Genomic DNA, 25,485 nt, shown 5'->3' on the forward strand with positions numbered 1-25,485 from the left:
CTTAAAATGGCTTTTTGTGGTCTCTTTGCAAACACATGTTTCTTCTTCCCAACACCCCCCACGACAGCTGTTATCTCCCATGCAGGAATGTCTTGGGAAGATGTCCTAAGGTGTTCTCATTGGACCTTGTTAACCCCTTCCTGTGATTGGGTGTTCCTGTAAGCCCCTTGAGACTTCTAATTGGTTACTCTGTGAATCCTCCTAAACCCTATAAATGTAACATCCCCAACAATAAACACTCTCTTGCCTCCTCTCCACGCCCGGTGTGCTGTCTCTCTGCTGGCCATGGAGCCATGTGGGTGGGGGGAGAAGGGGAGGGCACCTCTCCCCTCCAGGCTCAGGGCCTGAAGAAACCCCCGGTGCTGGAATTCCCTTTCCCTATCCTTCAAGACGTCGGAATGGTTCCTCAGATGGAAATGGAACTAGAACTGGGCTGCCCCACGCCATGGGGGGAAAGGGATCCAGACCAGAGCCCTCTGTACTTCTGATTCTGTTGCAGGTCTTGTGGGATGAACTGCAGCTGGTAGCTTCTCTGTGTTTCTTCCCCTGATACTCTGCATTTGAAAGAGTGAGGAGGTCCCCGGCTAGCTTTCCATGTCACTGGGGCAGAAATACAGGTTATGGTGGACATTACGGGAACAAGAGACAGAGTCAGTCCAGAACTGCAGTTACCTTAAATTTTGAAGCCTTATTCCTCTATTTTGTGTAGCTGTATATTTACAAAGTAGAAATTAGACTCCATTCTTCCATAGTAGATAAGAAATTCAGTCTTGTTTTCCAGCTGCAAATATGAAAATGTGCAGTAAGGAGATTTTTATTTGAATTATATGATAAGAACTAAATGAATAAGCCAGGGTCAACATCATGTCTGTGAAAGCTTTAGTTTGAAAGATCTTTTCTGGATGCATTTTTGTTTAATATTAATACCAGAGATGAAATCATAGGACAGCTGTTCAGTTTTTTCCTCTCTGGGAACATATCAGTGAACAGTACACTGGTTAACTATAGTTTTGTCTGGTGCACAAAATGGGACGGTCGCCACCTCCTACAGTCAATGCTCAAGGGCACTGTGATTGTCACCCTCTTTATACATAGCAGCTGTATAGTAATCATCATTTCAACAGCAATTGACCTTGCAAATATAAGGTCCTGAGGCAATGAAATGGTTTACAATGTAGCTGCTGGAATGGCATCCAAGGCAGAGAGATCTGCAGTAGTGTAGCAGCATCTAAGACTGATAACAAAAGGACATAAAAGTTCCCAGACATAAACAAGAAATGCATTGTGAAGAACACTAAAAGAATGAACGTGTCTCCAAGCTATTTTGGAAAAGGACTCACCCTCTTTACTTAATATTGGAAGGAGGGAAATTATTTTCACTCATGCCTGATGAATGTGCAAGAACAGCAGAAATGGAATATTTTATTAACATAAGTGCTCTGTTGGTAAAAACACAAATTTGGCTAGATCAAACCGATCAAACTGGACCCTAAATCTATTCCATCATGGTCTTGCAACAGGTCATACCTAAAGTTTCTGAGAAACTTAAGAGAAAATTCAGTTATTTTGATAATTTATGAAGCTGTCTGTGAGGTTTGTGGATTCTGCATGTGGGAATCAGACCAAAACTTCAGTCAGATCACAAGTTCATATGTGTTGGCTCTTTTTCTTGCTTTTGCTTTAAAGTACTGCTCTTTAAGATACCTGGAAGATGGGGTGCATCTGTTGCTTGTTGCTGCCACAGACATACAACAGAAATATTGATAACAATCTTCTCCCCCTTGGAAGGTTTGGGCTGACAGAACTGCTGTGGCAATCCAACATGTGTCCCCTCCCTTCAGCGGGCTTAAACACTGTGATCCCCGTGTCCCGCTGCCCAGTTGTCCTGAGAGCAAGGGTGGCTCTTTGGCAGCTGGCCCAGCCATCTGTATCATTTCCAGAGCTAGTGGCAGTGCTAGGTCCAGCAAGTCTACCTTCCCAAGATTAATGATCCAACAGCCAGAGCCATGTGAGAGGCTAATCAGGTGATAAAAGGACAAGACCATTGATTTTTGCTATTTTATTCACCTCAAGCTGAAAGGCACTGGCAAAATTGGTAATCCTGTGAGGGGAGGAAAACCTTGCACCCATTAATATTGGTAAATTTCCTGACAGCAGCTTCTGCCTTCCTCTCTCTGTGGTTGACCCCATCACTACTCCCAAGATGAAACCTTTGTTTCCAATGCTCTCATGTGCAGGTGGAGATGTCCTGAAAGGAGATGAGGGTTTCTCTCTTTCCCAATTTCTGTTAGTTTTTTAAACTTTTAATGTGTACATCCTGGTGTCTTAACTGTAGGCTTGTTTAATGTTTTGGGACTTTTTTGAATGATAGCTTTGATAATAACCATCAATGGGCAATAAATTTTATTGTCCAATTGTGTACTTAATTGAAAAAATAATTCTACCTTTTTTAATTTTCTTCCCTCTGAATTTAATAGCAAGGTCTTTCCTTTTTCTGTTCTGTAGAGACACACGTAGAAGCACTAGTGCCATGTATTGAATGCTTGTATGACTACATAATGTCATTAATTATTTTGAAAGCCTTTGTCAACACATCTTGGTCTTTTTTCCTTAAATAAATTGTCCCAGACTTGTCTATCTCTCTTCATACAAATGAGGTTTCTGAATCCAACCACTCCCATCATTTATCTCTTAGCTCCCCCTATTCTCAGGTTTTTTTAAAAAGAACAGCTGGAGATGAACACCTTCTTTCAGGTGACAGTGCAATTTGTAACAGAGTTGTTATATTTTCAGGCTAATTTTCCATTCTTGTTGGTTCTAAAATTTCATTTGATTTTAATTTACTTTCTGACTGCTGCAGCCCCTTGGATGGCAGGGTTTTCAGTGAACTCCTAGAATATTTGCAGCTTTAATTTAGACCCTGGGAAACTGCTTTAATAATAATCAAGTGCATTACATCCAGTGTGCATTACACTGGTCGACACCAAAGAGGTGACAAGGTTCTACCAACCAATAATTGGAGTTGTTGCAAGGAATCGCAGATATCAAATAATCTCCTGGTAAGTGAGATGTTTTAGATTATCATCACTGAGTTGTAGGCAAGGTGTGAGATAAAAGGAATTAAGACACTTGGCAACAAAGATTTCAAACACCTTCCATTTCTGCTGCACTCCTGAATCTCCTAAATGAAAAGGTCTGGAATAGCTGCATAAGTCCCTGTAGCTGAATGGCAATAGTCACTTCAGTGAGATTTGTTTTTTGGGGAAGGAGCATATGAATGTGAAAACCTGGGAGACATACTGGAGCTGAATGGGATTTATGTTGTCTTGGAGAAAAGCCCCTCTGTCCCAGGGACTCACATCTTTAGCCCTGCCTTAATAGGCATTGTGTCACATGGCTCCTGGGCTTGGCTATATCTCATCTGTGACTAGACATGAGACATCTAGTCTTGTGAGACTAGACCACTTACCACTAGATGTGAGAAAACTCAAGCAAAATCAGACCTCGAGCAATATATAATATATGGCCCCCAAAAGTACCTGCTTCTCTGTTACAGAGATGTGCTTTCTTCTTAAAAAGTGGTTAATCTAATGGCACATTGCAAGGAGAAAACAAGTCTCTCAGATCACCTAGAAACTTTCATGTCTCGAATCACACCAAGCCATAATGCCAGCTTATTTATTTCAAACAACACCTGACATCTTATTGTAACCAGCTGTTATGCAAGCAATGATACTTAATGGAGTTTCTGAATTTGGTACCATGCATCTGCATTGCCACCTCACATTATTTTCAAAAGCCAAAGTGACAAAAAATACAGAAAGGAACACTGTTTTGACTCAGAATACTAATCTAGGTGTCAATCTGCTTTAGCAAATCATTACATTTTGAAGATTTACAAAAGTGGTATCTTTTATTATTATTTAAAACACATTAGGCCAGACTAATATCTAGTGACATGCAAATTAAAGTAAAAAATTAAGAATTATGTATAGTTGAAGGACATAAGTATATGGAAAAATTATTAGAGAAGTCACTGATGGGAAGTCTATGGACTTCTTGTTGCTTTACTGATTTGGTATTATGTATATCTTCACTACAGATGTTCTACTTACTCCCTTCATCTGTAGCCATTATAAACATTAAGTGCCTCTGACCAATATCCTAATCTCATCAAAAAGTAAGGAGAAATATAGGCCCAAAGTAATTCCCCAGAGCCTGGATGACATTTTTTAAGGAGAAGCAGATTAAGGGGTCTCCAGCCACCAGAAGTATCTGCACCACCAGAAAAAAAATAAAAAGCTATGGTTGTCTTTTCACATAGAAGGAGGGCATTTGCACAGTGTCCTTTCACATGTGCCATCCTGATCACAAGTGAGGAGCACTGCAGCTTATTAGCATCTCTGACATGCTAATTAGCATCTCTGAAAACACAAGAAATATATACTTTTCTTTTAATAATGCAATGGCTTTGCGGCTCAACATAGTTTAGTATCACAACAGGAAGCATCGCAGAGCAAATGGCAGTGTATATTCAGTAAGAGAGGAAGAGACTGAAATTTTATAAAGACAACAATAAACACTTAAAATACTGGGCATCACACCTATGTTCTCAATAAGGTGAAGCAAGCATAGTGAGCACCCCACCTTCTCTCCCACGCGCACAGCAGAAGGCAAAGGCAATTTCTCTCTCACACACAGTTCTACACTGTGCCGCTGCTCTGACTCCTTGCACCCAGACATGGGTGTGGTGAACCAAAGGGTGAGTCACTATAAGTTATATCTGTCTATTGATTAAAGGAAAAACAATAAAAAGAATTATAAAGGGGAGATGCTGCTATCAGGAGACAACAGTTTTTCATTCTAGCCTCCCATGGAAAACCTCCATGTTTTCTGAGGTGGAGCAACTGGCTTCATATGCCAATCAAATTTGCCTAACTGTGCTGCTGGTAGGGCATATGAACTTCAGCACCAGTTTCATTTCTTACATAAAACCACCTCATTCATGGAAATCCACTGAACCTCACTGATGAGAGGAGAGTTACTCCAGCACTGGGAGGGCTACCACATTGTTTGCTTTGCCATGTGACTGTTGTTTCCTTCCTTTGAAAGTTTCTTTTGTCAAGCCAGCTGAAAATCCAGGAGAGATACTATTCTGTGCTTGTGTTTATTTAGGCTCCCAAGTTAGCAGACATGGGAGACTTCCTGTAGAAAGGAGCAGAATCTGTCACATCCAGACAGATGGCTTCATTACAAGTCATGTAATTTCTGTGCAAGGTGTGGGGACATTTCTTGCAAGGTGTGGGGACCCCATGCAGCCTTGGGCTTCACTAACCCCTTTCAAAGGATGCAGGAAACTGCAGACAATTTGGAGAGGGAGTTCTGTAAAACTAGATATACTGCTGTAATGTGGGTGGTAAAGCTGCTTCCCCTTTCTTCAGCTGTGAAAGGAGATTTTTATTATTACTAGAACCAAGAATGAAGAACAGTTTCTGGCTTATCATTCAAGAAAGGGAGATCTTACTTTCCCAAAATTTAATAATTTCTTGATCCAGAAGTACTGTTAAGAGGTTCACCAAGGTTTTCAGCATATTTAGATCCCAGCTGGATTTTTATCCTGTACTTTTCTTAGTGGAGTTCACTTCCAAAGAGAAAAATGCTGCCCCTTGTGCCCATTTGCTTATACTGTTCTGGTCATTCTGACATACATTAGTATAAGTCAAGGAGCATATTTTGGGCTGTAGGGCTCTCCTTGTTTTCCATTTCCACTTGTGAATTGATTCTTGGCATCTTGATTTCCTTGCTCTGAAAGCCTGCTCCTGGCAAGCAAGGAGAGACAGCACTAGGACAGACAAAGTCAGCAGCAGTCTGCTGTTCGGGGCAGAAGCGTGCAAGTTTCTTCTAATCCTTTTGCCTGTTCCAGAGCCTTGGAAAACTTCTGCAAGACTTAAGCACTTTGACCAAGCATCTGAGCCCCTTGCATTTGACTTAATTTACCCCCTGGTTTTGTGAGGATTCTTTCCACTGGAACATGGACTGTATGTTTTGGAGCTGGGCTTCCCATCCTAGTGGCTTGTCAAACCCTAGCTGCCTCCAGCATCCTCAGCAGTCTGTCCTCAGCAAACAGGCAAATGGAATGAAGATGGCTCATACTGGGGTTTTAATACCCATCAAGAGAAGGAGGCAGATGTGGAAAAAGGAGGTGGATAAAACATCCACCTCTTCCAAAACACCTTCAAGGAAAGGCAGTGCTATAGGCTGGAAAGAAAATCGAGAATTAATATTTGAGATAAAGACAGAAGGCCAAAAGGGTCAAGGTAATGTGATTGGAGAAGACCCAGCATCAACAGTGATCTGGGGCACATTAGTCTTCAAATTAATGTAATTGGCAGGAAACAACAGCATGCCATGGTAAAGTCAGCCACTGCAGTTGAAAAATCTATGCTTGCTAAGAAGCAGAAAACAGGGTCCAGAAAGCTTGTCACGGTCCTTGGGTGAAGCCATTCAAGCAGTCTAAGGCCCCATTAAATATAGCATCTGCTAAATCACTGGCTGGTAGTAAGGGAAAGTTCTTTTGGCAGTTCTTTTGTAACAAAATGTCTCCCCTGTATGGGAGCTTCTTTTTAAAGAACATATAATATCTGAAGGTTACTTTCTTCTGTCAAATTACAGCAAAATTGGGGAATGGGTGCAAAAGTTGTTGCAGCAAGGACAGATAACATGCACATAAACATAGACAATGAATATAATTACATAAGCTTCATTTCCTGAGCAAACCAAGCTAAAAAAGATTTAATTACTGAAACTTGGCCAAGAGACACAGGAAGCAAAAGCTGCTGAGGTTTTGATTTTCTGTCTGGGGATTTTTTTTAATAGTTGTCAGTATGATTTATATGGGGCCTGGAATAGCTGTACACTTTTCAGAACAGTGTTCAGCCTGATACTGGAATACAAGGAGTAACAAAAATGCAGAACAATGAAGTATTTAGGAAGAAACTGAAATCTGAGCTATCCCAAAAATTCCCCCCCCCCAAAAAAAAAAATTTCACAGATAGGATCTTGCCCAAAGAGTCTCACTGTTTTATAATGTTTTGAGTTTGTTTTTTTTTCTTTCCTAAATGTAAACACTCAAATAACATTTTTAAAAAGGGTTTCCCATTAGCTGGATGTAGAGATAATATTTTCTTTCAGAAACATGGGCTCACATTTTGCAAGAGCAAACAATTCTGACAGATCCTGGCAACTGCTTTGTGAACCTGGCATCAGTGCCATTTTCACTGCCACAGGAAAGGCAGTTTGACTGTCAATCAGCCAAGGGCCAGCAAGCAGCTTTGTTTGGGGCAGAGCTGCTAGGCTTCCAGGGATGCAGCTTGGACTATCCTTGTAGCCATGACATTTTGGGTGATGACAGCTGCCTGAAAGGATTTGGGCGTACTGTAGTCTTTGGAGGATTCAGAGCTATTGAAGGCAGATAATTGATTTTTATGTTGATACACAATACTTCTGCTTTAAATCTTTATGGGGAAATGAAGCGGCACAAAACTGTGTACCATTGATATGTAGACTTATTCCTGACAGTACCTCATTCTGAAACCCACTGAAGAGCTTGATCTTGATACTTCTTTGTTAACTACAGGCAAAGCTATTCATGAACCTAAGAGCTAAGAATACCACAGCCCAAAGAAAACTGAAACGCATGAGAGAAGTACACCTGATATTTTTGTTCTAACAGGCAAAAGTATCAGTGAACTGGCTTCTTCAGTTCTACCTCCACCACAGCTCTTCAATTTTAGAGAATTAATGGATCGTCTGAGGAGATTTAGATCATCATTAGTATCTGGGACTAGAAATTGTTAAATTAACTACCAGGAGATGCCAAATTTACCCTATTGTGTACTGTAAGATATAGACATTTACAGTCACTGTGGGGTTCTGGGGAGAACAGTGAAAGAGCATGATTTCTCAAAAGCTTTAGCAAGAATGTTTTAGCTAAGCTAAAGTAAAGATAAACATATACTGGAAGTAACACACCTGGACAAGAGGTTAAGGCACTGAGATCACTGATTGATACATGTACCTTAAAAGGTGAGAAAAGGACATCTAGAATATTTGGACTGGTGCACTACACAGGAGTATCAGGTAATTTCCATCAGCAGTATCCTGAGAGCAAGTGAGATACAAATACTGAAGCAGGGGGGAAGGCAATAACCAGAGAAGCAACAGCCCTGAGATGCTTGAAAAGTAAATGACAAACCAAGACATTGATAAATGTTTCCAGAGAAGAGGAAGGCCAAATTTAGTGAATGCAAAATGAATGTATTTAACAATTCATCATAACACTGTTGCTGATGTTTAAATGAAAACAGTGCAGTGCTCTCACTAATGTAATTGTGTGTGACTCTAAATATGCCAGAATGAATAATGTGTCTTGTTTATCTGAAACTTCATTTTGTCAGATAATTTCTGATGAGCTGTTACCACGATCAGTGGCATTACAGTTTAGCCATGACCTTTTCAGAACTGATTTTTCTGTAAGCATGAAACACAGAAAAGTATGTTAACATTTGTCTTTGGTTGCTGAGCCTTGCATGTTTCACCAATAAAGTGTAAGCAAGTCCTAGGGAGCTAAAACTCAAAACTACAAAATATTACAAAAACTAGAAATCTCTTTATTGCACTACTTTACAGAGCTATAAAAAATTATTTTTTGTGAATTTTAGTTTGTGTAAATGATTATAAAGGTGTGTAAATTATTATAAAGGTATGTAAATGACAATAAGTCTACATACAGCATGATAATAAATACATTAATAAGCAAATAACACTCATTTCTTTGTAAATAGACTGAAAAAAACTGAAGAGAAGAAATTAGTCATGAATAGTTGATTTTGATTTTCCAATGTCATTTCACATTAGGTTGTACTATGATGTAAAACAGTCTTTCAAAAAAACCCTGTATTAGTCTTTAAAAAAACCCCTGTATGGCCTTTTTTTTTTCAACAGCAATAACCCTATTTCACAAATCATTTGAAAGCTAACCGCCTAATCTCAGACTTAATGAAGTTTGCTGTCTATTTTTGAATTTATCCTGCAAATTGTTTTATTCTATGAAATGGCAGTACCCAAAAAAGACTCTTTTTTCAGTTTGAAGTGTTCTGTTGTTTTACCTACACTATTCATTCCTGATGTATTATGAGAAGACCTATGAAAAAGTCATAATAACTTTGTATGAAAGCTTTTAGTTCATAATCTGGTTCCATTAATGATATGTTGACTGAGCATAGTACATTTCTGAAGGCTTTTGTAAAGCCACAGGCTTTGCTGCTGTAGCTCATGTGAAGCATGTAATGGGTTCCATGGCAATTCAGAAAAAACATTGTTAATATCTAAATTTCATTTTCATGGATCTGAAAATGTACAATTAGGCTAGTTACAAACCCCATAGGCTGTGTAAGGTGAATATCCAGCTGCAATGATTTTTGTAATTGAAATTGGATAGAAAATTTCTATACATGGGACAGTGTGAATAGACTGTAGAGTGTTTCTAACTTAAGAAATTAGGCACTGATAAATAGATGGATGTTGTCATGGTTTGAGAGCCCCAAAAATCCAATTCCCTAGTCCAAACCCCCTCTTACATCTCAACCCAGTGTGAGATGGTTTTTCCAGACACCACACGAGACTCCTGACAATGCTATTACTATTTCATTGTAATAGCTATCTTCAAGCTGTGAATACAAATATTTTCTATGCATACTTACTCTATTTTTTTTTGTAAGAGAATACAAAGTCTTCTTGTCTGTCTGTAGAAACACAGGCTATTCCTTGTCAGTTCTTTTTTTATGTACTTGGTACAACAAATAACTTAGTTACTTATATTTACATGTTGATAATAGTACACATCCAATCATAATACTGTATTATTTTATTCCTAATAGATATCGCTCTAGCCATATCTAACTGCATTCATACTTAACATACACATACTGACTATTGAGTAGCAGTTGGAAGATAAGGATTAAAAATGTTCTCAGCATGATCTTTAAATACTGTCAGACCCATGTGAGAAACACAAAATGAGTTTTTAGAGTTAAAAAAATCTGCTTACAAAGTATTCAAATAAAAACATTAGATAGATTGTTTGTCAATGAAAGGAAGAAACCTGTAGGCAAATTTTGTTCTCTCTCTTCCTCCCCACTTGCATGGACTAAACAACTTCACAGGTGTATTTTCTTTCATTTCCTGAGCTATTTATGGCTGTGTTGTTTACTTTACTAGAGCTCTGAGTCTCCACCGGAAACTCTGCTTGCTCATTATATGTTTTCAGATGAGCCAAAACACATTTTCTCAGCACTTTGCCTAACAAAGCAATACACAAAGTAACCAATGTTATCTTTCTCATCAGGATAGTCTTAAATGAAATCTTAGTAGTCCTACATGGAGGATATAGTTAATTACTGCAATCAAATGAGTAAAGGCAGGATTATTTTATCTTGTAATATCCAGTACATTTGAAGCGAATACTGAACATTTATGGGCTATTCTTAATCCAATACACATGTTTGTGTTAAAGATCTTTGATGGAAAGCACAGCTGTTCTGCCCCTAACTTTGAGGTGGTCTACATAGTCAGTAGGAAGAAAAAAGGTATGTTTAAAGTCCTCTAGAGAAAGGTATTCAGCTCCCGCTGGGATGTTTGAAGTCAGATGGCCAGCATCTCTTGGTGTCACTGCTGTCCATCCTAGTCATAAGAAATTTAAGTACTTGCTTTAGAATAACAATGTCATTAAGCATCTTTAATGAAAGTGCAGTTTAAATGAGTGGAAGAGGAAGACTGTATGCTGGCTATAAAGAATGTCAGCAGATCAGAGAATTGCAGATTTGACAGATATTCCTTTAATAAACTGATGTTCTAATAAACAATGTTCTACTTTGGCTATTTTACAGCTTTGATCTCTAAATTGTCCAAAGCAAGCCCTACTAGCTTTGGTTTTAAATTCTTACAGTAGAAGATTTGACTTGCTCTGGTTTATCCAAATATTTTTCATCTGCTCTATTGTACTGATGTTGGCTTCCTCTTTTTCATAATGCTGAATTAAGAGCCAACTTCTATACAGAAAATTGTGAGTGATTGGCATCACCTACATCTGCCTAAGATGCTACTTAAATATGCAGTCACTCAGACTTTGTACATCTCAGCATAATTTTTGGGAAGCACCTCTAAGATCACCCTCAGCACATCCAGCACAAAAATTCCTCTTTAAATGGACATGAGAAAATTTTACATGCAGCTTGAGATTCTTCATTAGTCAGTTATAAACTGTAAAAAGAAGTGATTTTTTTTCTCTTCTCACTTGAGCTCATGCAGTCAGCCACGTACAATATTTTAGCTGCTAAAATATTCATTTTTAACTGTTTGTTTTCTGGTAAAGAACTCAATTTACATTTTTAGCTTTACAATGATGAGGCTGATCTCTCAGCAGTAGTACATAGCTCTTGAATTCTCGGCATCATTCAATCATTGTAGGGCATGTGCAAAAGAAAGGAGTTGTAGGTCCACGTAAACAAAGGGAGATGAGATGAGATTGCCATCTGTTTGAATCCCATCCCAAATCCTATGGCAAACAGGAAGTGCTTAGGTGAAGCCTCCCTTGTCTATGCAGAACTGGCTGCGGTATATAAGATCTAGGGCAGAACAAAGCAGCAGCACAAGATTCCAGCAGACTCTCAGAAGCCATCCCTTGGCCATGCATTTCTGAAAATTTCCTTTGACCTGGAATCACCATGTGACATTTGGTCTACATTATCAAAAATTTTCTGAACCACATTATGAATAAAGTCTATTCTTTGTCTGTAAAGACAGACATTTGTGAAGCATCACAAGTTCATTGTCGAATAGCTATGTTAGCTATGGAAAATCAGTACACTGAGCTAGAAAACTGAATTCTGTCTCTTACTTGTATATTTGTTTATAAGTGGAAAACTTCTAAATACAGGGAGAATAGAACAATTTCATATTCCAGAATAATTCAGATCAGAAAAGAACTTGAGCTAGGAAAACCACTTTCAGGATTTTCATTCTTCTCTGCAAAGTATTGGTATTGCAGAAAACCTAGGGTAAAATCTTCAGCATTGTTCCATTCATAACAGAACGGGAGGTTGGGGTGAAGTATCCATTCCATAAAAAGCCTAAAGAACGCTGTGTAAGGCGAGGCAAGCTTGCTCTGTATGTCCTCAGTGTGGGAACAAGTTAAGCCAGCATCACCAGCATTCAGTTAATTAGGATCTGAAAGGAGTGTTTTGGCCTTGACTGGTGTTTTTGATAGAGTGCTGTGTTCTCAAAGCAAAAACCACTTTGAACAGTCTGCATGATAGCACGGTTTTTCTCTCATGGCTGAAAACAGCCACCATATGATGTGAGTGTGAATGTGTGGGATCAAGGCTCTGGTTTGGGACGATCCTGGGAATTCCGGTTAACAAAAGACAAACACCAGGTGCTGTTTACGAAGGAACCCTAATAAAAGGGAAACACTGGAAAGATTGACAGACAAAATCCCAAAATTGAACTCTGTGAGGTGGCAGCCTCATTGCTTTCAGTGCCCATATTCACCATACCTCAGTACTCTGATCCATGCAAGAATTCTCTCCTTGGAAAAAGATACAATTTATAAACTAGGAGTGAGATCAGCCCGTTTACTGTTAATGATATTAGAAATGGGGATGGAATGTGGCTAAATCAGAGGAATCTGAACATTTATCAGGTATTCTAGTTACCAGTGGATTAATTTGTAAAAGAATCTGCTGCCCAGAACAGTGCAAGCAGATAGGCAAAAGCAATTGTTGCACATGAGGCTTCTGAAAATTGCTTTTTAAATAAAAGTGTTAGCAATCATTAAAAATAAGTATATAAATAAAAATGCATAGCAAAACATTAATACAGGCTATGAGACTTTTTTTTGTTTTAGTTTTGGTGAGTTTTTTTCAGAAAGGTGAAGGCATTTGCAAAACAATAGAAAAATGTAATTATGGGACAATATATGATAAACCCAACCAATTTCCAAAACCAAATCTCTTGGTACTGCTTGCAAATGTGTCAAAATGGAAATTGTTTGGCAAGCATAAGGGCAGAGCATAAAAGTGTGATGACGCAGCAGAATTGCCTTAGCTTCTTAGTGCAATTTCAAGTTACTCCACCTATCCTTTAGGATCTGATACTCGGAACAGGGATATTTTTCCTACAAGGGCTGTGTGCGACAAAATCTTTGCACCCCTATGTGAGAAGTATCTGTTAGATTTTAACAGAAAGTGAGTACATTGAAAAGCCACATCTCAAAATGTCTTCAAGGGAAAACTTCTCTCTTTCCAATCTAATTTTGTTCATTTCACTCTGCCTTCTTTCCCTTCTCATTTTCACCTTTTTATTCTCTTCTGCGTTTTCTCTGAGCCAAAATTTTATTTTGTCTATGAGTAGCTACAAAATTTTTACCTCTTACAAGATCTGGTTCACAGAAAATCCTTCCTTTGGGAATTATTTTTATGACAGCAACACTTCTCTTTTACTTCTTTCTATTTTGAAGGCCCGAAAGAAGAATTGATGTCATGTAGTTTATCAGTAAATCACATCAGCATCCTACACTTCTATCAAGAAACAGAATTAGTCTCAGGTAAAGGATAACTAAGCATTAGTGTTGATGATGGTGAGTGGATTGTCTAGTTCTTCATCAAAGTGATATCACAGTCATATTAAAGCACATTTTTGGGTAGAAAAACTATCTATAATGGGATATATATCCTTTAACTTCAGGGCAGTGTTAGATTCATTATTCTGCAGTCATGGTAATGTTGGTTGATTTTTTTTCATAAGCTAATGTACTGTTAATAAGGTGTCAATTACTAATGCAAGCAAACGGGGCAAAGAATAATGTTTCTAATTGCTGTAGTTATCACCTAAGTGCAATTATCTACTATTGCTGAAATAAACCAATTTAGGATTCAAAGCTATCTTTACAACATTCACATTTAACTTTTTTTTCGAATTATTATTATCATACCTGCCTTTTAAAATACTTCATCATTTTTCTTTTCCTGTATTTTTTAAAAACATCCCTGAGTTAAAAAAAAGCTAGTCACCTTCATTAGTGAACAGAGAGAACTCAATATGCATTCAGTTATAGTCTTGGTATCCATAGGTCTTAAGTAAACTATTAAAAATCTCCATTGTCTTTCTCTACTTTTGCTTCAGTCTACCCTGAAGGCTTTCTGCTGAAAAGACATAATGAATTGTCTATATACCCTATTTTTTAATTTGTTTTATTTTAAACTAATTGAACTGAAACTGCTTTTTCTGCCATCCAATTGTGCTTAATAAATACATACTATCATGCAATCGAAGATAATACCAGTTTTAAGAGTAGAACTTCCAGGATTGTCCTGCTTAAAAGCCTTCTGAGATTAAATAGATGCAGGAATAGGTCACTGAGGAAACCTCTTCCTCCAAATGTTGAGAAGTTTGGATTAAAATGCAGTTTGTTTGCCAACAAAGAAGCAATCATAAAGACTGATAACAAGAGAAAGAGCCCAGACAGATTTTGTGGAAGCATATGATTTGTGATCCAAAACACGGTACCAGAGAAAGGTGCATTTCTGGAATTCATTATCCTCTTCTGACCAAGGCTGCGTTGACAGAGGTCTCCCAATTAGCCTGAAGAAGAGTTAACAAGGTAGTATTCAAGAAGGCAAAGTGTTTCTGAAAGCATCTGGCTGTAAGCTGTAAAGGACCGCTCATTCCCTGCGTCTAATTGGAGTAGAGCATCCTCCCTATGCTTACCACCTTCACTGACAACAAACAGTTGAATCTACAGTGCTCCCTCCACGCTTGTGATGGAAACTCTAACCACTTACTGATGGCAAAAGCTTGTCTTTCAGATCACGTTTTTCCCTGACTTCGAGTGTATATCTAACACCCCTGGAAAAGCAAAACCTTCCCAGAATCTGGCTATGTCTTTCAAATATATACTGCTGGTACAAGTATCAGTCCCTGGCAGATAATTAACAGAACCAATCCTTTCTTGCCTGCTTCCCCCACATTTTCAGCTTTGCTGCTGCTTTCATTAACTCCTCATTGCATACTCTCAGCTTACAAGTTTTTGCAAGGCTAAGAAGGAGAGAGGACTTTTCTAATTGTGTTCCTTTTACTGGGTCTACCTGTGTTATACGTGAATACAAAGTGTGGGGAACCAGGAGTAAAATAAGCTTTTTTCACGGAATAGGGAAAAGATGTCTGAAGAGATGAAAGAAGTTAATTTTTTTCTATGCCTCTCTGTCTTTCCATGTCTTGGATACTTTTCTAAGGAAAGCTTTTTAACTCATGAAGTGGTCTGTGTCCTTTTTTGACATGATCCCTTTTTTGCTATATTTCCATAGCTCTACTCACTTCCTAAAATATATCCATTATCACAGAACAGAAAGTGAAACAAAGATATCAAGCATTGATCTAAGATGCCCAGGCCAACGACAGCATTGGGGAAATCAAGGTTAGAGGCAGTATGCACTAACAGGCATCATTGGTCATATTACAGAAGTTGGTGATTTTCCATCAGTGTTGATTCCTGTAGCAGCCATGCTTCAGAGGCGCTTGACACCAATTCTCACAGCTAACTTATAGTTGCATATGCCTCTCATCCAGCCTGGAGATCTTTCTGGTCTTAACCATTTTTTCAGCAGTTTGGTGGAAGCTTCTGCACAAATCAGTCTCCCTAGAAAGTGAAGCAGTATGAATATGAAGAATGAAGTTTAAATATTTTTAACCTCTCAGTTCCAAGTCATAGGGTGGTGATGTGAGAAGATGTGGCAATGTGAGTTCAATTATTCCAAAAATAAAGGGGAAGTAAAACAAAATCCAGAGAATCTCAAAGGTTTTCCTGACGATTTGGCTTTCTGTTATAATACACTCACCTCCAAAACAGCAAAAAGTAGAAAAGCGAAGTCATTAAGTATGTTTGGTGGAAATAAACAGGAGTTATTACATGGATACTTTCTCCCAGGCTCTTAAATAAAAATCAAATTTATTCTTGACCTGAGTTTACAAAAACATGCAGTACCAATCTGACAAAAAACCAAATGGTCAGAGTGTTCTCTAAAAGTCTTTGATATAGTATATAAAAAGCTATTGCACAGCCTGGAAAATAACCATTGGACTAAAAACTAGGAGAATTTAATCAAGTAAAATTCATGGAAGGGAAAATGAAGTTGTTGACTTTGGTAGAGAAGATCCTGAGTAGCAGGTTGCCAGAACTTGGATGGCTGCAACAAAGAATACACGTTTTGTTGTCTTCTTCTCATTACATCCCCCTTGCCATCTTACTGACACCTGATGGAAAGTCTCCAGGAGGAGACTTGCCCTGTTGCAGTATGAATATTCTTATATAACCTGAAGCAACCTGACAGGGTAAACACACTTGATAGAATTATGTTCATCATGGATGACTTGAAGCCACAAGGTCTAGAATTTAAGGTAATTTACTGCCATTTGTCATGCTGGGAAAGTGAAAGAAAGCAGACATTTCTACAGATAGCACATTTAGTTGTGTTGAGAACTAAATAAGAGAGGTTGCATTTTCTTGTGGAAATACTGAAGTCTGCGGTTCTGATATTTTCTAAAATGAAATATTTAAAGGGCTAGAAACAATTGGACTGTGTATAAGAAATATAGAATATCACTGAAAAAAGAACCATCGTGGATGGTTCTTTCTGCATGTTAAATGAATGGACATGAAATGGAAATGAATGTAAATGAATGGATATACAGTCCAAATAGATGTGTTACTATTCCATAAAAGTTATTTTTCTTTTAAATTAATTGAAAAGTGAAGTCACCTGGCACTGGAGCAGAACAAAATAGCAGTTATTTAACACGTTAAAACAACTCACATTGACAGCAAGCTTTCAAGCATACTGACATTGTAATGGATTTCTTTCGGTGGGGTGGCTATGGGATGAAAAGAAAGCAAAAAAAATCAGGAAGAAACTGAATTCAAGGCTCACTGGCACAACTTTTTCAGTGAAATTTGGGGGAAAAAATGTAAAAAGTTCATTTTACATCAATTTAAAATAAATTTATTAAAAAGATAAAATCTTTGTTATTCCAAGATATTTGAAACATTTTTACTGGCAATGATTATGGTGGAGTTTATCTGAGAAAAGGAACTCGATTTATTGCCTGTGATAAAACCTGCAAATTAACACTTGGGGCCCCAAGTTCTGCAGCAGGAGCTGGTGCAACAGGACAAGAGTTTCCTTCTCTTCACATCAGGAGGTAGGATTAAGACCCAAATGGCATGGCAGCCCCCTGTGTGGTACTGATACTGCCTTGTGGGGAAAGGCGGTTCGGGCACCATCGCTCGGCATGAGTGCAGGGCAGCCACAGCACACCAAGGAGGCCATCTGATGCTTCTTTCCTTCTGAACTGCAGGGGAAAGATATCAGCGGCCCCATGGATGAAGCAAATTTGAGAAGGCTCCTGATGAAAAATGTAGACATTATTCAGTCAGAAATAGAATCATAGAATCATTTAAGTTGGAAAAGACCTCTAAGAACATCAAGTCCAACAAAAAAAAAAATGCTCTGCCATGCCTGCTCCTAAGCCATGTCCCTAAGTGACACATCTACATACTTTTACATACTTTTAAATACCTCCAGAGATGGTGTCTCAAACATTTCTCTAGGCAGCCTATTTCAGTGCTTGAAAACCCTTTCCATGAATAAATGTTTCCTAATGTTCAACCTAACCCCCACCATCCCCGGTGCAACTTGAGGCCATTTCCTCTTGTCTTATTGCTTATTACTCGGAAGAAAAGATGTGACCAGAAGGCTCAGTCAAATAGGAGCTAGACTCAAGATTTCAGATGATGCAGGCCTAAGGCTCAGAGGCCCTGCAAAGCTTGACTTCTTTTACTGTATCACCGTATCCTCTGACATAATCTGCCAACCAAAAAAAAAATTAACCTTTAGGTCAATCTCACAGACTCTCATAGCAGAATTGGCTGTGAAATCTGCTTGGCAGCAGGAGTTTTCAAGGAGAACAGTGTTTGTTACTCATTTGGGTCCTTCATGAGTTATTTCTTTATTTACATTGATGGAAAATATACAAATGTGACATTTTGAATTAACACAAAGTCATTTTCTACAGATTAGAGCTAAGGGACTTGTGGGTATTCTTCTTGCCATGTTAATGAGAAGGATAAGTAAGGCCATGCACACCTTACAGCAGTACCCCAGAAGGGTGGAACCTTAAACAAGATTAAGAAGACACTCATCAAGGAAATAGCACCATGACCAGAGAAGTTGTTTTGCAATGCAAATATAAAAGTTTATCTGTATCCAATGAGAAAAAAAAAATTACTGATGAGACAGTTATATTAACCATCTATTGTTGTTGTTAGGCTTTTAATTTGCCTTATAATTAGATGAATAAAAATTGATTGTGTTATGCATTAGAGAACAATCTAGTTTTAGCTAGAATAGGCATGCTGTTTTCTAGATGGTTTATTATTATGTTTTGGACTCATTGAAGATTTGTTGTTGTACTCCTATTGGAAAATGCCATTCTCTTACAAAAAAGAAATTAAATATTGGCATGAAGATTAATTATGACCACTGAATGCTAAGCTGATAAGGACTTTCAGAAGCTATTTCAGCTGTAGAAATCAGGTGATGACTCATTAAATACAAAGACTTTAGAAGTAATATGGTGGCATAATCACTTTACAATTCCCTTGTTAATTAAAATTTTGCTTTTTTTGCACTGTATGAAGTTACTTTCAGAAGTACGGTAGCACACTCCACATTAGAACTATTGCAACTTTCAAAACAATGAGTCCTTTTCAATTGTTCATATCTTACACTGAGACTCCTCTTTTTTTGCAATCTATTGGTTTGCACAGCTTCTTCAGAGCCTATGTAAAGCAGTATACTTCTGTGTCTGGACCTCAAATTAGTACGATCAAACGCATCTCTAAAATGATCTGCTTCTGATGGAACCAACAATTTTTTCCATTATCAAAAAACAGTGATTGTGAAAAATCACAGGCTTGCCAGTATTATGACTCTATTTTTGTGTGCTGCACAACTTGAGCTGAATTATACCACTTAACTCACAAAGCATTAGATCAGAAATTTAGGTGTTCCCAAATAGCAGTGAAACAGTTAACTGATACTGTTTTGCAATACCTTCTTTTATGAAATGCAATATATTCATGTACATACATATTAATTTCTAGATGGCTACCCTAAAGAGGAAATGATTTACAGATGGAGGAAAAACTCAGTGGAGGCTGCTGACCAGAAATCTTGGAGACTTTATCAATTTGACTTTATGGGTCTCAGAAATACTTCAGAAATTGTGAAAACCTCTGCAGGTAAGAATTGAACAAATGGTAGAGCTTTTTCTGGAAATCATATTATTTAAAAATATTTATTCCAATTTTTCTTTCATTTGAATGCAAATTGATTTCAATGTGTACCAATGTTCATATTAAAATCTGTAAAGTGCAGACTTCAAAAACATTGACTTTATCTAGATTTTTTTATAACTTCTTCTCTACTCTAGTAGTAATTTCACAAACTAAGGAATAAATACTAAGTTGATATGGCTGTTGGTTATATACTTGAAGTTACAATATGATTCTCATTCCTCATCTAAGTTTATTTGCATTGAATGCATTTTCACCATAAATTAAAGAGAAAGATAAAATGATAGGTTAGTGAAATTAGATACTTTAAACACTAGTTAACCATTCAGCCACAGGTTTAATATTTCTCTTAATATTTCAAAGGCACTCTTTATTTTTTCAGTTGATAAATGCCCTTGCTAGTGACTCTGACAACTGACTGTAATTAAAATCCAGTCAAGTTTATTTTATTTCTTCAGAAATCTTTCTGTTTCTTATAATAGCACCAATATATATATATTAAAAAATATATTTAAATAGAATACATTACATGAACTGGATAAATTCTCATAAAATTCACACAATATCTAAATTTTATACGTGACTCTGCAGTCATCTCTGTGATTACAGTTTGGTAATTCTCACAGCTGCTGAGAGAACCTGCTAGAAGTGACCTTCTGCTTAACTGGTGGTAAATTTTTGAAAAATCCCATATATATTTTTTTTTCAAAATGTAAGCAAAGCTAAGCTATTATTTTGGAAACACTGTGAATAATATTAATGATAAAAAATTATAAATCTTTGAAACTACTGCTGTTGGGTCATGGCCCACCGACTAACATCGGCAATGTATTCTCAGGATTGGATAGCAATTTTTATAATGAAGAGTCATTAAAGCTTTAGTGAATATTTTGAGCTGGTGGTTTAGCAGAACAAAATGTTGCAAACAGCACATATGTAAAAGTTCTGTTATGGACACAAAGCCTTGTAGTCTTTAAGTTTCTCAGGAATGCAAATTTCCCATAAATTAAATCAAGTTTTGGCAGATAACAGTCACGTACAAAACACCAAATCATTAAAGTGTCTGCGTACATGGTTTAACCCCAATGGCATCTCAGCCCCATGCAGCCGCTCACTCACTTTCTGTGGTGGGATGGGGAAGAGATTTGGAAGAGTGAGAAAGCTCATGCTTTGAGATAAAGACAGTTTAATAGGCAAAGCAAAAGCTGTGCACAAAAGCAAAGCAAAACAAGTTCATTTATTCACTGCTTCCTATGGTCAGGCAGGTGTTCAACCATCTCAAGGACAGCCAGGCTCCCTCACAAGCAACGGTGACTTGAGAAGACAAACACCATCACTAGGAATATCCCCCTGCTTCCTCCTTTTTCCCCCAGCTTTATATGCCAAGCATGATTCCATATGGTCTAGGATATCCCTGCGGCGAGTTGGGGTCAGATGTTCCGCCTGTGTCCCCTCCCAAATCCTTGTGCCCACCCCCCCACCTCCTCTCTGATGGGGTGGGGTTAGGAGCAGAAAAGGTCTTGAATCTGCTCAGCAATAATGCAAACATCCCTGTATTACCAACACTATTTCCAGCACAAATACAAAACACAGCCCCTGTAAGGTCCATATAATAAAGTCCTGTCAATTGCTGTATGTTTTTGTCCACGCCTGAAACCTCTCCCATCCTGAATCTTGTTCCTTCACAACCACCCCTTTGCAGACTCAGGACAGAAAGGAAGAGCAGCATTGTTCAGAGTGCTGCACAGGGGATCATTTGGACTAATGAGATGGAGTTAGGAAAAGGAAAGCAGGCAGGATACCAAAAGCAGCTTTCTGACAAAGAGAGGCACTAAACATCATCTCTTCCTCCCAAGGGAAATTACGAAAACTGCTATTAGAGAAGGCATTTAAAAGCAGACTGGGTAAAGCATGAGAAAATGTACTGCAGGGAGCAGTCCTGCAGTAACAGGAGACAGGTTCAAAACCCTAACCTCTTTTTTGGCTTCTGACTTACACCTTTCTGCTCGTTTACGACAGTATTATTTCTCACTAAATTATATGTTCATCTACATAATGTGAGAGCTGCTGCAGTGCTACCTCCCTGTGTCTAGTTTGTGGATCTCTTTTTCAGCTTCTCTTCAGCTGTGTTCCAGCTATAATAAAGAGGTCACGCTGGCCACACGGCAACACACTGCTGCTCTTCCAGCATTTGCTTCAAGTCCTTTCTTAATAGTCGTTTTCACTGCAGAATTACTAGATTTACTGCTCATCAGAGTTCTGCTATTTGACAGTTTTTCAGTCTTTCCAAACCTTTTTCAGACATCTAAATAACCTTTATGTCAATCTATGACAATTTCAGTGGTACATAAGTAGCAAACCGGCTGGTACAGAGTGTATTTCTGAAATAAGCAAGATGAGAAAGATTGTCATGTCTTGCATTGAACCAGCAATGGCTTAAAGCATTGCCACAGTGATGTGCTTCATGCTTGCAAGACTAACTTTTTTCAATAATCTGCCAACGAGGTGAAGTCTTCATTGCCGTCTGTATGAGGTATACAGTTTCTTTCCTGAGGATTTTTTTAAATTTCATTCCAAAATACAAACACAACAAATTAAGTACCTACTGCATATGGTGATTACATGGAATAAACAGCAAAATCATTGTGCTGGTGCTGTGGTCATTAACCTTTATCTTACACCCTAAGTAAACCTTCACTGTCAGGTGATTCCAAATAATTCACAAGTACTGAAAAATTCCCTTGTTGGCAAGATACTCAGCTACCATAGCAAGACCGCTTCTCTTGCTACAATGTCAAAAAAGGCTGACAAAGATAGTTAAAGTAGAAGGAATACTAAGCCACCTGGCATTCAGCCGTGAAAAAAGGACAAACTGCATGTAAGGAGGAAATTCTCAGATTTTAAAACTGCAAATCAGCCAATGGTAAGGTGACCTGGACAACAGAAGAGAGAGGGAGAACATCATCCTTAAAAGCATTCTGTGTGTGTTTCAGGTTTCTGAGTCCTAACCTTCCAAATAAACTTGAAGGGGAAACAAAAGCAAAGACAAGAAAAAAAACCAAAAAGGTCAACATACTCTCAGAGATTTATACAGAGGAAATTATGCTCATGTGCCTAGCTCTTCTACTAGATGAACAAAGAACAGCTGACTTGAGAAAGCACATCAAAATAGTCCCCTCTGCTTACTTTTTGATGTTAAATGCTCCCAGATCACTTATCTGTAGATGCAGAGAGCCCACAAGAAGTACCCACACAAGATGAACCAGACTGACCAGTGCCAGTTCAGGGCTAGTCAGCAGTCCAGTCATCACCCGATAGGTCCATGTTCATGGAACAGGATCACCACTCGGCCCAGCCATCAGACTGCCAAGGCAAGGTCAGGGTTGGCAGCAGGCAGCTGAGCCCCTCAGCTTGAGGAAGGGTTGCAAGAGGAGTGGTAGAGCAGAATGGTCACAGGCTGATCAGAGCAACTGGAGCCTGTTGGTGCTCTCATGGTCTTGACGACAAGTGGGAAAAAATGCACAAATCCCAATGTGCTGAATGTGGTTGTGTCTGTGCATATTTGTTTTTAATGATCTGATTCAGTCACACTCTCTCATGTACCAGCTAACTCATCTGCAGACATTTATTTAATGAATATTTATAAAACGTTTGGGTTTTAAAGTCACTGATATTTTTAACATCCCTCTGAGTCCTGATGACACATCACAGAGTGCTTGTCATCTGTGTGTTCTTCTCAGGACAAATGGAGAGAATTTGGGGTATTTTTTTCTCAAATGTTTAATACATTGGGATCCAGCACACACTACCTCAGCTGACTGTGTTGCACAGACTGTCTTTAACCAGATGGCATCCTCAAGCAGATGGATGGAGACTCAGAAAAATACAACGTGTCGTTTGAAAACAGTGTCTTATTTTCACTTACCTGGCATTGCAGGAGCTTTACCTCTTCACCCAGCGTATCATATAATCTCAATTGCTTTGATGGTTAGGTTTTGGTTTACAGCCCTCAGCAGACATCTGCTCCAGGCTCCTGTAATTTCAGATGGTGTCCCCTCCTCTTCCAAATACTGTCCCCACCTCTCTTTATCCTGTCATGCCTGACTCCTAACGTGAGTGCAGAAGAGAAGAAGGAGAATCTGCCCTTTTTTTTTCTTAACCTGGCACAAGTGGAGTGGCAGCTGAATTCCAGCGTCTCAAAAACTGCTTTCCCCTGGTGCTAGACAATATTCTTCTGTGTTCGTTAGCTGACTGTGGAAAAAGTCTGTTTAACACTCCCTAAAGAGGTAGAACAGAAAATGCTTTTGTTAGGGGAATTCACCATTACTCTACTCTCCGTCTCTTCAGCTCACACCTCCCCTGGCCTTTAGAGACTTCCAGATATAAATCATTCTCGTGGTTGTTTTTAATTCCTGTGTATCAGGTCAATGAAAGTATCCTTGTAGCTTTCTTTGGGTTCTTCAAATTTGTGATCTGAATTTTAGACCTTGCAAGTTCACTAGCTGTGCTTGCATTTGTTCCCAAGGTTCATTAAATCAGGTTCGTGCTTTCAAAAATCTGTTTCTGTCATTTAGAAAACAATTCTAAGAAGTTAGAAATGCAGCTAAAATCCTGTGTTGCTTAAATCCTGTGTTGAGTCTTGAGGCTGAGTATAAGTTTATTTTCATAGGCAATAGACAGAACCATACAGGGACAGTTGATGTCTGACATGTCACCTTTCACCAGTTTGCTGTCCCCATCACGCTCCTTTCTGCTTTCTCCCCTTTCCTACACAAACACACTCATACAACTTCTCAGAGTCCTTGTGCATCTTCTACTCCCATGGGCCCCCATTCCTAGCAGCTCCAGCATTGTCAAACTAGCAGGTACCAGGAATGCACCCTTCAAAGCCCTTCTTGACAAACTCTCTAGCTGCAAAGATGAAGATAACTCTTCTGGCTACCATTACACAGGCAAATGAGCACACCATACAGCACTCATAACTTCATTTTCATTCAACTTTTCTTTCTTATCTGCAGCTTTCTCCACATTATTTTTCCATAATGAAATCCATCATATCCAGTACAAGATCATAAAATCTCATTTAGGACTTTAAATAGGTTGAAAACACTACTCAGTACTTGAAAATAATGCCTAGAACTGACCCATAACATATATAATGAATTCATATTTTCCCCGTTCATTTTTCATAGTTCATTGTGAAATATAACTCCAATAACACTTTTAAATCCAGAAGGTTTCTACTGTTTAAAATTACTTTGCGTGCAGCACCTATACACATATACACAGCCTGGATTTGAATTGACTCTCTCATTCTTTGGCTTCTTTCAGAAGAACAGAATAATACTGTAGGTTCTTTGCCTCTGCAGTCATCTATGGAATGATGGAATAGTGTAGGACTTATTTTTTGACAGTAAATACCAATTTATGTGAAAACATAAAATTAACCTGTTTATGAGAAGATTTAGCAATAATCTTTTTGTTGACAGAGTTTTATCTCTGATACAGTATTTGGAAAAAACCAAATCCCATTTTAGCGGAAATAATCAACAGTATTGACTTTTGAAAGATATTCACATGTCAAATAGCAATCTATCAGAATGCATATTTTGAAAAACTCACAACTTTTCTAAGAGAAATTTCAATTTTTAGTTTTAACAGCAATTCATATAATAGAGTCTGATAATTTTGTCATTAGCCACTCAGGTAAGAAATGTAATAAGGTAATAGACCATTACTAATAGTATTTCTGGTCTGTTTTCCTATATTGGTTGCAAGTTTGACTGACATTTATGGGAATCAAAACTTTTATATTGCCCTGCAAATCCAGTAGTTGGTCATCTTGTTACAAAAGTGCCTCACGAAGCTCATAGTAAGACAGCTTCTGAAGAGAGTGATTTATAACTTCAATAGCCTACTGAAGTTAATAGAACATTTCCCTGGTACTGACCTGGGATCAAATACTGAAATGTAGAAGCCTGGACTCTTTAGTTAATATAACTCTTTAGTCACTAGAA

General features: G+C 38.2%; 1 protein-coding gene across 2 annotated transcripts in view; it reads left to right on the plus strand.

The window, feature by feature from the left end:
• GABRG3 (gamma-aminobutyric acid type A receptor subunit gamma3) overlaps positions 1–25,485 on the plus strand; it is a 315,445-nt gene that overhangs the window by 246,434 nt on the left and 43,526 nt on the right. For both annotated transcript variants that reach the window (XM_032680338.1, XM_032680337.1), the window contains one exon: positions 19,277–19,414. In XM_032680338.1, coding sequence (XP_032536229.1) covers positions 19,277–19,414 — 138 coding nt within the window. The remainder of the gene's footprint in view (positions 1–19,276; positions 19,415–25,485) is intronic.

The sequence above is a fragment of the Chiroxiphia lanceolata genome, chromosome 2 (genome assembly GCF_009829145.1).
Source record: "Chiroxiphia lanceolata isolate bChiLan1 chromosome 2, bChiLan1.pri, whole genome shotgun sequence".
In the NCBI taxonomy this organism is placed as follows: domain Eukaryota; kingdom Metazoa; phylum Chordata; class Aves; order Passeriformes; family Pipridae; genus Chiroxiphia; species Chiroxiphia lanceolata.